General features: G+C 42.5%; 1 protein-coding gene across 2 annotated transcripts; it reads left to right on the top strand.

The window, feature by feature from the left end:
* Nucleotides 1-2,222: 2,222 nt before the first annotated feature.
* Nucleotides 2,223-8,177, top strand: chchd10 (coiled-coil-helix-coiled-coil-helix domain containing 10). Of its 2 annotated transcripts, none has more exons than XM_071351214.1 (4): nucleotides 2,223-2,439; nucleotides 3,012-3,234; nucleotides 4,782-4,923; nucleotides 7,312-7,546. In XM_071351214.1, exons 1-4 carry the CDS (start codon nucleotides 2,393-2,395, stop codon nucleotides 7,329-7,331), a joined length of 432 nt encoding a protein of 143 aa, XP_071207315.1. In that variant the 5' UTR covers nucleotides 2,223-2,392; the 3' UTR covers nucleotides 7,332-7,546. The 2 variants fall into 2 exon arrangements, with proteins under 2 accessions (XP_071207315.1, XP_071207316.1); XM_071351215.1 differs by lacking the exon at nucleotides 7,312-7,546 and adding an exon at nucleotides 7,856-8,177 and having other exon boundaries at nucleotides 2,225-2,439.
* The last annotated feature ends 5,429 nt before the right edge of the window (nucleotides 8,178-13,606 follow it).

The following is a 13,606-nucleotide window of genomic DNA, read 5'->3' as shown; positions in this document are numbered from 1 at the left end:
TAGTCACATAACCCCTACCTATATGCACATATCTACCTCAATTACTTCTTACCTTTGCACTTCTAATCGGTACTGGTACCCTGTCTACATAGCGACGGTATCGTTACTCTTTGTCTATTTATTCCTCGTGTTATTATTTTATTTTTTTATTCTCTCTGCATTGTTGGGAAGGGCCGTAAGTAAGCGTTTCATTGTCAGTCTACACTTGTTGTTTACGAATCATGTGACAAATACAATTTGATTTGATATGCTTCAATAAGAGTTTTACAGAACACACATATTACAAATAAATGATAATTAACAACTTGGGAGTTATTATATTACAGAACCTTGAAATGGCATATTCTTTCGTTTAATCACAATTTGATAAATTGCTGAGGGTTGACTTATTTTCCGCTAGACTTTCAGCGTCATCATGTGGCCATCAAAGGTAATACATCAGCGAATGACCGATTGAAGATTTTCCTATTTGACTACAGTAAAATGAGTACGGTTACATGCGCACAATAATGTGATTATTGTGGATAGTCAGATTAATATAATAGTTCGATTAAAACGTTTACATGCTTTGCAAGAATAACGATTTCCCTAATAATCCTGTTTACATGGACACATCTGAAATCAGGCAACCTGATGCCACGCTGATAAATGCAGAAAATGCAGAAAATCGCCAATCAAAATAGACGTTCTACCACAGCGACCATGTTATTTTTGTGAAGCATATTTTATTCTGATTTCGGACATATAAAGTTTATATGTGAAAACTACTTCTAAAACCCATACAACCACTTGTTAGGAAGCTTATTATAGCTCAATGTTCCGAACTCGCGTAAATAAGGGTCCCTTTTTTCCATTTTCGCCTAAAATGGCATACCCAAATTTTAACTGCCTGTAGCTCAGGACCTGAAGCAAAGGAGATGCATATTCTTGATACCATTTGAAAGGAAACATTTTGAAGTTTGTGGAAATGTGACATGAATGTAGGAGAATATAACACATTAGATCTGGTAAAAGATAATACAAAGAAAAAAGCATGCGGTGTTTTTGTACCATCAACTTTGAAATGCGAGAGAAAGGCCATAATGTATTATTCCAGCCCAGGCGCAATTTAGATTCTGGCCACTAGATGGCAGCAGTGTATGTGCAATGTTTTAGACTGATCCAATGAACCATTGCATTTCTGTTATAATTTTTGTATCAAGACTGCCCAAATGTGCCTAATTGGTTTATGAATAACTTTCTAAATTCATAACTGTGCACTCCTCAAACAATAGCATGGTATTATTTCACTGTAATATCTACTGTAAATTGGACAGTGCAGTTAGATAAAAAATAATTTAAGCTTTCTGCCAATATCACATATGTCTATGTCCTAGGAAATCTTCTTGTTACTTACAACCTCATGCTAATCGCATTAGCCTACGTTAGCTCAACTGTACCGCGGGGGACCCACCGATCCTGTTAAAGAGGGAGGCTCGCTCGGCTGGTGCGAGCACATGCGCAGATCAAATACACTGCTGGAACGCCGGTTAAGGTGTTTATATGTCCTAATAATTAGAAAGATTGCTCAGAAAACCATGTGTTTAATGGATGTATGCTTACTTTGATGTTGCCCGTACACCGATTAAAATGAGCAGAGTTAAGTGGTTACATGACTATTGTATAATCTGCCTACTGCCATAATCAGTTTAATATCAAATTATTAGTGTGCATGTGGTTCTGATGAAAATGTATGTGTAGCTAGATACTTTGTTGACCAGTCAGTATAACTGCAGTATACTGCGTCCAAAAGAACACCGTTTTTGTTACTGCAGTAGTTTTGCAGTGTACTGCAATTAGAATGCAGTTCAACTGCAGTTATTCTGCAGTTACTGTGTACAAAATACTATAGTCGACTGCAGTTACTGCACTTTTACTGTAGTTTCAAAACTGCATTTTTTGTAAGGGATTGGCTAGTTCAACAGAGATTTGGGGACACTGGAATGTCACTGAAAGCTTGTCATGCTTGCCTAATCTTATTATGCAGTCAGAGAAACGTCTAGAAAGTGTTCATAATCTGTTTACCTGTTCTCTACAACTGTTGTCAGAGTTTTAGAATTAAGAATTAACAAAGTACCTATTTTGTTTGTAACGTGATTTAAAAAAAAATGCATCGTTGTACTGAACTCCAGGAAATCGGTAATCACATTTTAAAGTTATTTTTAGTTATACCTACTCGTACACATGCGCATGCGCTCCAGACAATCCACACAAGGTCACTGGTACGTGTGCATGCTGTCATCAAGACCTAATCACGTTACAACAGCCTTTGGAAGAAGACTCTTTATATAAACGACGACAAGTTTACCCTGGCAGAAACAGCTTGAAGTGGTAAAGAACATCTGCATCAAAAATGGCAAGAGGAAGTCGCAGTGCCAGTCGTTCTTCGGCACCAGCCAGGTAATGTGTTTTCAACGATTATGCAACCGATTCAGATGACGGTTTAATTACAAAGTTACAGCCTCGTTTGCGTAGCATTTTACTGGTTATTGTAGTATATACCTATTGTAATTGGATGACACACAACTGTTTTAGAAATACAGCCTAAATCTACTGCCAAATCACTTTTACACTTCTCCTAATAGCAGAGGTCCTGTCATTTTTCAGTTATTGACCCCAAGGGCACTGGGTAGGTCAACATTTCCTAGTGAAGTTTGCACAAGCCAAATATCAAGTTATGCCATTCAACTTCAATAAATGTTTCTTATTGTCATTCAGAAGATGTTTTGCCTGTATTCATCCTAGATTATGGTAATCTATTTGGGTTTATATGATTAGAGCTCAGCTGCTTACTAATGTATCAGGTGATGTGCAGGGATGCCTGATGCAACAAAATAACAATTGTAATCAGTGCAAGTGATGTCAGAGCGATGATGTTGCATCAGTCTGACCCCCCTCCCCCTATAGTTATGTAGCTGTTCTGTTTTTAAAGGCCATGTTGGCTTCATTGTGTTTTTAAAATATATTTCCAGCTCAGCTCCGACCTATCATCCCCCGGCCCCAGTCGCTCCAGCCCCGTCAGCCCTGGCTGTTCCTGCCGCACCCCAAGGACCCGGCCTAATGGCCCAGATGGCCACCACCGCGGCCGGGGTGGCAGTGGGCTCTGCCATGGGCCATGTCATGGGCAGTGCCATCACTGGCGCCTTCAGTGGTGGCAGCCCTGAGACAGCCAGACCCGCCGCCAGCACATACCAGGTGAACAGGTCAGGGGGCTGTTGAGAAACTGTGAACGGAAATAGGCAGTGTTACAATACTCCTAAATGTCTTTCTATTCTTCAGAAACATTGACAGGGGATAGAACTAGATTAGTTTTCACCGTAGGCTATTGCTTTCACCAAAGCAATGGACTAGAAGGAAGTTTTGGTCTATTCAGGTTGGGACATTGTACTGGTGAGGTCTTCCCAAATTCTTACCTACATTCAATTTGTTTGACAAAAAGGTATGTTGTCTGGAAAGAACAACAGCCAAAAATAAGATGTACTGTTTCTGTCTGTTCTGACAGTACTACATTTGGTGTGGCCGTTGGACAGCAGAGGATGTCTCTAAGAGGCATTACTGACTTTGGCAGCCATGGTGAAGATAAGCTACTGCCCTAAGTGATTTGACCCTTCAGCTTTCAAATTGTATTTTAAAATTGAACCTAACAGCGTTGTTGGACATTCAGTATTGTGTGGTTGAAGAATTGAAAGAACTCTCTCTTAAGTGTGCAAAAAACAGATGGAGAGATCTTGGGTATTTAAAAATGTGACGTCGCAGTTTGATATGTTGCAGTTTGATTTCTTGATAGCATTTCTGAAAATAGAACTAGACCTGTCCTAGAAAGCTGAAGAAAGGAGTTTGGGCTAAGTGAGCTCATGCTAGCTACATTTACATTTCAGTAATTTAGCAGACGCTCTTATCCAGACTGACTTACAGGAGCAATTGGGGTTAAGTGCCTTGCTCAAGGGCACAGACAGATTCACCTATTCGGTTCTGGGATTCGAAGCAGCAACCTTTCAGTTACTGGCCTAACGCTCTTAGCTTCCCGGCTGCCTGCCGCCCAAGAAGAGTCACATTAGACTCCTTGATGTCAGACATTGAGTCTAGACGAAAACAGAGCGTCATCTGGCACTGACAGTGTTACAATATCTATGCCTAATAGTTGCAAACAATGAAGGATCTATTGTTTAAAGGAAGCATGGGATGTCTTGAAAAGTGACATGACTCCAAAAAGTGGTTGTTGTATTGATTCTATGTTATAGTTTATGAATTTGACTGTGCTAAGTATTAAATCATGTCAACCTGCCCTTGCGGTTTTGGATGCTGAATATCATGTAGGACTAGCCATAGCAAAGGAAGGCTCTAGATACACAAGCAACATTTTTAAGCTAGCTTGTCAATACTGTCCTATGAAATCTATGCAGAATCAGTTTAAAGGTGAACTATGCAGAAATTATTTTACATGAATATAGCTTATATAGCTTATATGAATATAGCTTGGAACCAGTCACTCTTCAGTAAACAAGCACTTTTATAGCTTCAACAGTGTTTAATATGTTAATTCTTCGATCAAACAATTGCACTTCTTCTATATCATAGATATAAAGAGCAGGTGGATATCTTGCGTAATGTACCTGAGATGGCATGGAGATTTAGATAATGTCTGTCACACTGTAGTCAAATCAGTGCTTGTTAATGGTAATGCAGATGTCTACAGTACCTTTGACAGGTGACTTATTAAGTGTGTGTCCGTGCCATTACAGGAGGCCCCTCGACCTGCCTCATCCCAGCCGGGCCCATGCATGTTTGAGGTGCGACAGTTCCTGGACTGCGCCACCACTCAGGCTGACCTCAGCTTGTGTGAGGGCTTCAACGAGGCGCTCAAACAGTGCAAGGGCTCACACGGTAAGGCTCTCCTTAATGATTGGTAGCTAGGAATTATGAACACCCAATTGTATCACAGAACACTTGGTTAAACCAATGACTTAGAATAAATAGAACATGCAAGTCTACTCAATTTCTGCTCAAAGGAGTGATCTACAATTCTGTGGTATAACCATAAGATACAGTATTTGACAGATCTAGAAGATCAGAAGTTAAGACTTGTCTTTGCTTATTTTCAACACAAGACATTAGAGGTCGACCGATTAATCGGAATGGCCGATTAATTAGGGCCGATTTCAAGTTTTCATAACAATCGGAAATCGGTATTTTTGGACACCGATTTGGCCGATATCTCTCTTTTTCTTTTTACACCTTTATTTATCCTTTATTTAACTAGGCAAGTCAGTTAAGAACACATTCTTATTTTCAATGACGGCCTAGGAACGGTGGGTTAACTGCCTTGTTCAGGGGCAGAATGACAGATTTTTACCTTGTCAGCTCGGGGATTCAATCTTGCAACCTTACAGTTAACTAGTCCAACGCTCTAACCACCTGATTGCATTGCACTCCACGAGGAGACTGCCTGTTACGCGAATGCAGTAAGAAACCAAGGTAAGTTGCTAGCTAGCATTAAACTTATCTTATAAAAAACAATCAATCAATCATAATCACTAGTTAACTACACATGGTTGATGATATTACTAGTTTATCTAGCGTGTCCTACGTTGCATATAGATGCGGTCCATATTCGTGAAAAAGGACTGTCGTTGCTCCAATGTGTACCTAACCATAAACATCAATGCCTTTCTTCAAATCAATACACAAGTATATATTTTTAAACCTGCATATTTAGTTAATATTGCCTGCTAACATGACTCGTTGCGAACTGTGAAGACTATTTCTTCCTAACAAAGACAGCCAACTTCGCCAAACGGGGGATGATTTAACAAAAGCGCATTTGCAAAAAAAGCACAATCGTTGCACGACTGTACCTAACCATAAACAACAATGCATTTCTTAAAATCAATACACAGAAGTATATATTTTTAAACCTGCATATTTAGCTAAAAGAAATCCAGGTTAGCAGGCAATATTAACCAGGTGAAATTGTGTCACTTTTCTTGCGTTCATTGCACGCAGAGTCAGTGTATATGCAACAGTTTGGGCCGCCTAATTTGGCAGAATTTTACGTAATTATGACATAACATTGAAGGTTGTGCAATGTAACAGGAATATTTAGACTTAGGGATGCCACCCGTTAGATAAAATACGGAACGGTTCCGTATTTCACTGAAAGAATAAACGTCTTGTTTTTTCGAGATGATCGTTTCTGGATTCGACCATATTAATGACCTAAGGCTCGTATTTCTGTGTGTTATTATGTTATAATTAAGTCTATGATTTGATAGAGCAGTCTGACTGAGCGGTGGTAGGCACCAGCAGACTCGTAAGCAATCATTCAAACAGCACTTTCGTGTGTTTTGCCAGCAGCTCTTCACTGTGCTTCAAGCATTGAGCTGTTTATGACTTCAAGCCTATCAACTCCCGAGATTAGGCTGGTGTAACCGATGTGAAATGGCTAGCTAGTTAGCGGGGTGCTCGCTAATAGCGTTTCAAACGTCACTCGCTCTGAGACTTGGAGTGGTTGTTCCCCTTGCTCTGCATGGGTAACGCTGCTTCGAGGGTGGCTGTCGATGTGTTCCTGGTTCGAGCCCAGGTAGTGGCGAGGAGAGGGATGGAAGCTATACTGTTACACTGGCAATACTAAAGTGCCTATAAGAACATCCAATAGTCAAAGGTATATGAAATACAAATTGTATAGAGAGAAATAGTCCTATAATTCCTATAACAACTACAACCCAAAACTTCTTACGTGGGAATATTGAAGACTCATGTTAAAAGGAACCACCAGTGTTCATATGTTCTCATGTTCTGAGCAAGGAACTTAAACGTTAGCTTTTTTACATGGCACATATTGCACTTTTACTTTCTTCTCCAACACTTTGTTTTTGCATTATTTAAACCAAATTGAACATGTTTGATTATTTATTTGAGGCTAAATTGATTTTATTGATGTATTATATTAAGGTAAAATAAGTGTTCATTCAGTATTGTTGTAATTGTCATTATTACAAATGTAAAAAATTTAATAAAATCGGCCGATTAATCGGTATCGGCTTTTTTTTGTCCTCCAATAATCGGTATCCCCGTTGAAAAATCATAATCGGTTGACCACTGCAAGACATGGATGTGCTTGCTTTGTTCAGTGTCTTGCATGTGCTTGTTTTATTTAATTTTTAAATCAACTTAGTATTTATCCTTTTCTGAGCCCTAACTGTTTTGGAATATGATTTGCAGATTGTTATTTTACAAATGAATTGACCTTGTCTTTGGTTGTTTTTCCTTCAGATGTGACATCAATGGTTTGAGCGAGGATGTTGTGAGTCAAAACAAGACACCATGTTTGGATAAATACCTACTGTAGACAGATGAGCCACTCGGTCATGAAATAAACTCTATTCAACTAACTCTCCACTATTACAAGAAAGAAATGATGTTTGTTGACATGTAAGGAAATGTGTGCTGTTTGATTATTTTGGTAATGTATATGATATTGTGAAATAAAGAGCTGCTGTTTACTTTCTGCTGGAGGCCTGTTTAGTCTTTCACTTTTTTAAAGTAAGGATGGAAATTTGTCCTTTGGTCTGGAGTCCAAATTGGAGATTTTTGGTTCCAACCGCCATGTCTTTGTGAGATGCGGTGTGGGTGAACGGATGATGTCCGCATGTGTATTTCCCACCGTAAAGCATGGAGGAGGAGGTGTGATGGTGCTTTGCTGGTGACAGTCTGTGAGTTATTTAGAATTCAAGGCACACTTAACCAGCATGTCTACCACAGCATTCTGCAGTGATAAACCTTACCATCTACCATACTATCATTTGTTTTTCAACAGGACAATGACCAAACACACCTCCAGGCTGTGTAGAGGATATTTTACTACGAAGTAGAGTGATAGAGTGCTGCATCAGACGACCTGGCCTCCACAATCCCCCGACCTCAACCAAATTGAGATGGTTTGGGATGAGTTGGACCGCAGAGTGAAGGAAAAGCAGCCAACAAGTGCTCAGCATATGTGGGAACTCCTTCAAGACTGTTGGAAAAGTATTCCAGGTGAAGCTGGTTGAGAGAATGCCAAGAGTGTGCAAAGCTGTCATCAAGGCAAAGGGTGGCTATTTGAAGAATCTCAAATATAAAATATATTTTGATTTGCTAAACACTTTTTTGGTTACTACATGATTCCATATGTGTTATTTCATAGCTTTGATGTCTTCACTATTATTCTACAATGTAGAAAATAGTACAAATAAAGAAAAACCCTTGAATAGGTAGGTAGGTGTTCTAAAACTTTTGACCTGTAGTGTATGTGTTATGGCTTTTAACCTCAGCTCTGAATCTACGATATGGCAAATCTAATAGAACTCAAAGGGTTTTCTTTAATGGAAGATTCTCAAATGTCAAACATGTAACGTGTGGTGTACCGCAGGGCAGCTCTCTAGGCCCTCTACTCTTTTCTATTTTTACCAATGACCTGCCTTAAACAAAGCATGTGTGTTCATGTATGCTGATGATTCAACCATATATGCATCAGCAACCACAGCTAATGAAGTCACTGAACCCTTAATAAAAAGTTGAAGTCTGTTTTGGAATGGGTGGCCAGTAATAAACTGGTTCTGAACGTCTCTAAAACTAAGAACATTGTATTTGGTACAAATCATTCCCTAAATTCTAGACCTCAGCTTAATCTGGTAATGAATGGTGTGGCTGTTGAACAAGTTGAGGAGACTAAATTACCTTAGATTGTAAACTGAAATGGTCAAAACATATAGATTCAATGATTGAAAAGATGGGGAGAGGTCTGTCCGTAATAAAGAGATGTCCTGCTTTTTTGACACCACACTTCAAAAAGCAAGTTCTGCAGTTTCTAGTTTTGTCTAATCTTGATTATTGTCCAGTCGTGTGGTCCAGTGCTGCAAGGAAAGACCTAGTTAAGCTACAGCTGGCCGAGAACAGAGCGGCACGTCTTGCTCTTCATTCAGAGGGCTGATATAAATCAAATCAAATTTTATTGGTCACATACACATGGTTAGCAGATGTTATTGCGAGAGTAGCAAAATGCTTATGGTTCTAGATCCGACAGTGCAGCAGTATCTAACAGGTAATAGCTAACAATTCCACAACAAAATCTAATATCTAACAAATTCCACAACAAAACCTAATACACACAATCTAGTAAAAGAATGGGATGAGAATATATAAGTATAAAATATGGATGAGCAGTGACAGAACGGCTAAGATGCAATAGATAGTAAAGAATAGATAGTGAAGGATACAGTATACAGTATATACATATGAGATGAGTAATGCGAGATATGTAAACATTCTTAAAGTGGCATTATTAAAGTGACTAGTGTTCCATTTATTAAAGTGGCAGATGATATCAAGTCTATAGGTAGGCAGCCGCCTCTCTGTGCTAGTGGTGGCTGTTTAACAATCTGATGGCCATGAGATGGAAGCTGTTTTTCAATCTCTCTGTCCCAGCTTTGATGCACCTGTACTGACCTCGCCTTCTGGATGGAAGCGGGGTGAACAGGTAGTGGCTCGGGGGGTTATTGTCCTTGATTATCTTTTTTCCTTCCTGTGACATCGGGTGTTGTAGGTGTCCTGGAGGGCAGGTAGTTTGCCCCCGGTAATGCATTGTGCAGACCGCACCACCCTCTGGAGAGCCTTACGGTTGTGTGCGGAGCAGTTGCCGTACCAGGCGGTGATACAGCCCGACAGGATGCTCTCAATTGTGCACCTGTAAAAGTTAGTGAGGGTTTTTGGTGACAATCCACATTTTTTCAGCCTCCTGCGGTGGACCATTTTAGTTTGTCGCTGATATATACACAGAGGAACTTTCCACCTTCTCCACTGCTGTCCCGTCAATGTGGATAGGGGGGTGCTCCCTTTGCTGTTTCCTGAAGTCCATGATCATCTATTTTGTTTTGCTGACATTAAGTGAGAGGTTATTTTCCTGACACAACACTGAGGGCCCTCACCTCCCTGTTCTCGTCGTTGTTGGTAATCAAGCCTACCACTGTAGTGTCGTCTGCAAACTTGATGACTGAGTTGGAGGCGTGCATGGCCACGCAGTTGTGGGTGAACAGGGAGTACAGGAGAGGGCTGAGAACGCACCCTTGTGGGGCCCCAGTGTTGAGGATCAGCGGAGTGGAGATGTTGTTACCTACCTTCACCACCTGGGGGCGGCCCGTCAGGAAGTCCAGGACCCAGTTGCACAGGGCAGGGTCGAGACCCAGGGTGGGGTCGTATCTCAAGCTTAATGATGAGTTTGGAGGGTACTATGGTGTTGAATGCTGAGCTGTAGTCAATGAACAACATTCTTACATAGGTATTCCTCTTGTCCAGATGGGATAGGGCAGCGTGCAGTGTGATGGCAATTGCATTGTCTGTGGACCTATTGGGGCGATAAGCAAATTAGAGTGGGTCTAGGCCCACCCTAGACTCTAGGGTGACAGGTAGGGTGGAGGTGATATGATCCTTGACTAGTCTCTCAAAGCACTTCATGATGACAGAAGTGAGTGCTACGCGGCGGTAGTCATTTAGTTCAGTTACCTTCGCTTTCTTGGGAACAGGAACAATGGTGGCCATCTTGAAGCATGTGGGGACAGCACACTGGGATAGGAATTGATTGAATATGTCCGTAAACACACCAGCCAGCTGGTCTGCGCATGCTCTTGAGGATGCGTCTAGGGATGCCGTCTGGGCCGGCAGCCTTGCGAGGGTTAACACGTTTAAATGTTTTACGTCGGCCACGGAGAAGGAGAGCCCACAGTCTTTGGTAGCGGGCCGTGTCGGTGGCACTGTATTGTCCTCAAAACACGCAAAGAAGTTGTTTAATTTGTCTGGAAGCAAGACGTTGATGTCCACGACGGGGCTGGTTTTCTTTTTGTAATCCATGATTGTCTGTAGACCCTGCTACATACGTCTCATATTTGAGCCGTTGAATTGCAAATCCACTTTGTCTCTATACTGATGCTTTGCTCCACGGTTTCTGGTTAGGCAAGATTTTAATAGTCACAGTGAGTACAACATCTCCTATACACTTCCTTATAAACTCGCTCACCGAGTCAGCGTATACGTCAATGTTATTGTCTGAGGCTACCCAGAACATATCCCAGTCCATGTAATCAAAGCAATCTTGAAGCCTGGAATCCGATTGGTCAGACCAGCGTTGGATAGACCTAAGCACAGGCGCTTCCTGTTTTAGTTTCTGCCTATAGGAGGGGAGCAACAAGATGGAGTCATGGTCAGATTTGCCAAAAGGAGGGCGGGGGAGGGCCTTGTATGCATTGCGGAAGTTAGAGTAGCAGTGGTCGAGTGTGTTACTCGCTCGTGTACTGCAATCGATATGCCGATAGAATTTAGGTAGCCTTGTTCTCAGATTAGCTGTGTTAAAATCCCCAGCTACAATAAATGCACCCTTAGGATATATGGTTTCTAGTTTGCATAAAGTCCAGTGAAGTTCCTTGATGGCCGTCTTGGTATCCGCTTGCGGGGGGATACACACGGCTGTGACGATAACCGAGGAGAGTTCTCTTGGGAGATAATACGGTCAGCATTTGATTGTGAGGAATTCTAGGTCAGATGAACAAAAGGACTTGAGTTCTTGTATGTTATTACAATTACACCATGAGTTGTTAATCATGAAACGTACACCCCCGCCCTTCTTCTTACCAGAGAGATGTTTGTGCCTGTCGGCGCGATGCATTGAAAATCCTGTTGGCTGTACGGACTTTGGCAGCATGTCCCCGGCTAGCCATGTCTCCGTGAAACAGAGTATGTTACAATCCTGGATATCTCTTTGGAAAGCAACTCTTGCCCTAATTTCATTGACTTTGTTAACTAGGGACTGGACATTAGCGAGTAATATACTCGGAGGCCTCACTAGAAGACCGCTCCGGCACCCTCTCCTCTGACGGCGTTGTTTTGGGTCTGCCTCTGGAATCAGTTCAAATGCCCTGGGAGGTGCAGACAAAGGATCCACTTTGGGAAAGTAGTTTTCCTGGTCGTAGTGCTGGCTGTGCTGGTAAGTTGACATCTCTCTGATATCCAATAGTTCTTCCCGGTTGTATGTATTAACACTTAAGATTTTCTGGGCTAACAGTGTAAGAAATAATACATAAAAAAACAAAATACTGTGTTATGCTGATGAATGAGGACCCAACAGCGACGTAATAGTAACAGAGTCTTTATTCCAGTATCAAACAAACAATGATTCTCCTGGATATATCAAAGGTAAATCCAAAACAGGAAACTGAAATCCTCTCGTCAGTAGAGAGGAACGACAGGAGACGCGACCACAGACTGCAGGTCGCTTCAGGAAGGCACAGGCCGTAGCTGACATAGACACCTGCTCACACGCAGCATCTGAAGAAGGCAAAAACACGACAGGGCGGAACAAGGACACAGGAACAGCAAACATCAAACAAGAATCCGACCAGGCAGAAGCGGAAAACAGAGGGAGAAATAGGGACTCTAATCAGAGGGCAAAATAGGGGACAGGTGTGAAAGAGTAAATGAGGTCGTTAGGAGAATGAGAAACAGCTGGGAGCAGGAACGGAACGATAGAGAGAGAGAGCGGGAGAGGGAGAGAGGGAGGAGGAGAGAGAGAGAGAGAAAGAGGGAAAGAACCTAATAAGACCAGCAGAGGGAAGCACAGGGACAAGACATGAAGATCAAAGACAAAACATGACAGTACCCCCCCACTCACCGAGCGCCTCCTGGCGCACTCGAGGAGGAACCCTGGCGGCAACGAAGGAAATCATCAATCAACGAACGGTCCAGCACGTCCCGAGATGGAACCCAACTCCTCTCCTCAGGACCGTAACCCTCCCAATCCACTAAGTACTGGTGACCACGTCCCCGAGAACGCATGTCCATGATCTTTCGTACCTTGTAAATAGGAGCGCCCTCGACAAGGACGGGGGGGGGGGAGGGAAGACGAACGGGGGCGCGAAGAAAAGGCTTGACACAAGAGACATGGAAGACAGGGTGGACGCGACGAAGATGTCGCTGAAGAAGCAGTCGCACAGCGACAGGATTGACGACCTGAGAGACACGGAACGGACCAATGAACCGCGGAGTCAACTTGCGAGAAGCTGTCGTAAGGGAAAGGTTACGAGTGGAAAGCCACACTCTCTGACCGCGACAATACCTAGGACTCCTAATCCTACGTTTATTGGCGGCTCTCACAGTCTGCGCCCTGTAACGGCAAAGTGCAGACCTGACCCTCCTCCAGGTGCGCTCACAACGTTGGACAAAAGCCTGAGCGGAGGGAACGCTGGACTCGGCGAGCTGGGACGAGAACAGAGGAGGCTGGTACCCAAGACTACTCTGAAACGGAGATAGCCCGGTAGCAGACGAAGGAAGCGAGTTGTGAGCGTACTCAGCCCAGGGGAGCTGTTCTGCCCAAGACGCAGGGTTTCGAAACGAAAGGCTGCGTAATATGCGACCAATCGACTGATTGGCCCTTTCTGCTTGACCGTTAGACTGGGGATGAAACCCGGAAGAGAGACTGACGGAAGCACCAATCAAACGACAGAACTCCCTCCAAAACTGTGACGTGAATTGCGGACCTCTGTCT

This window comes from Salvelinus alpinus, chromosome 18 (genome assembly GCF_045679555.1).
Source record: "Salvelinus alpinus chromosome 18, SLU_Salpinus.1, whole genome shotgun sequence".
Classification (NCBI taxonomy): Eukaryota; Metazoa; Chordata; class Actinopteri; order Salmoniformes; family Salmonidae; genus Salvelinus; species Salvelinus alpinus.
This window is presented reverse-complemented; position numbering and strand designations above follow the sequence as displayed.

Bases quoted from the DNA above. Each gene is read 5' to 3' on its own strand.
- chchd10 (XM_071351214.1), top strand. From the start codon at position 2,393: ATGGCAAGAGGAAGTCGCAGTGCCAGTCGTTCTTCGGCACCAGCCAG. The intron at 2,440-3,011 runs GTAATGTGTTTT...ATATATTTCCAG, and splicing joins CGTTCTTCGGCACCAGCCAG to CTCAGCTCCGACCTATCATC. The intron at 4,924-7,311 runs GTAAGGCTCTCC...TTTTTCCTTCAG, and splicing joins ACAGTGCAAGGGCTCACACG to ATGTGACATCAATGGTTTGA.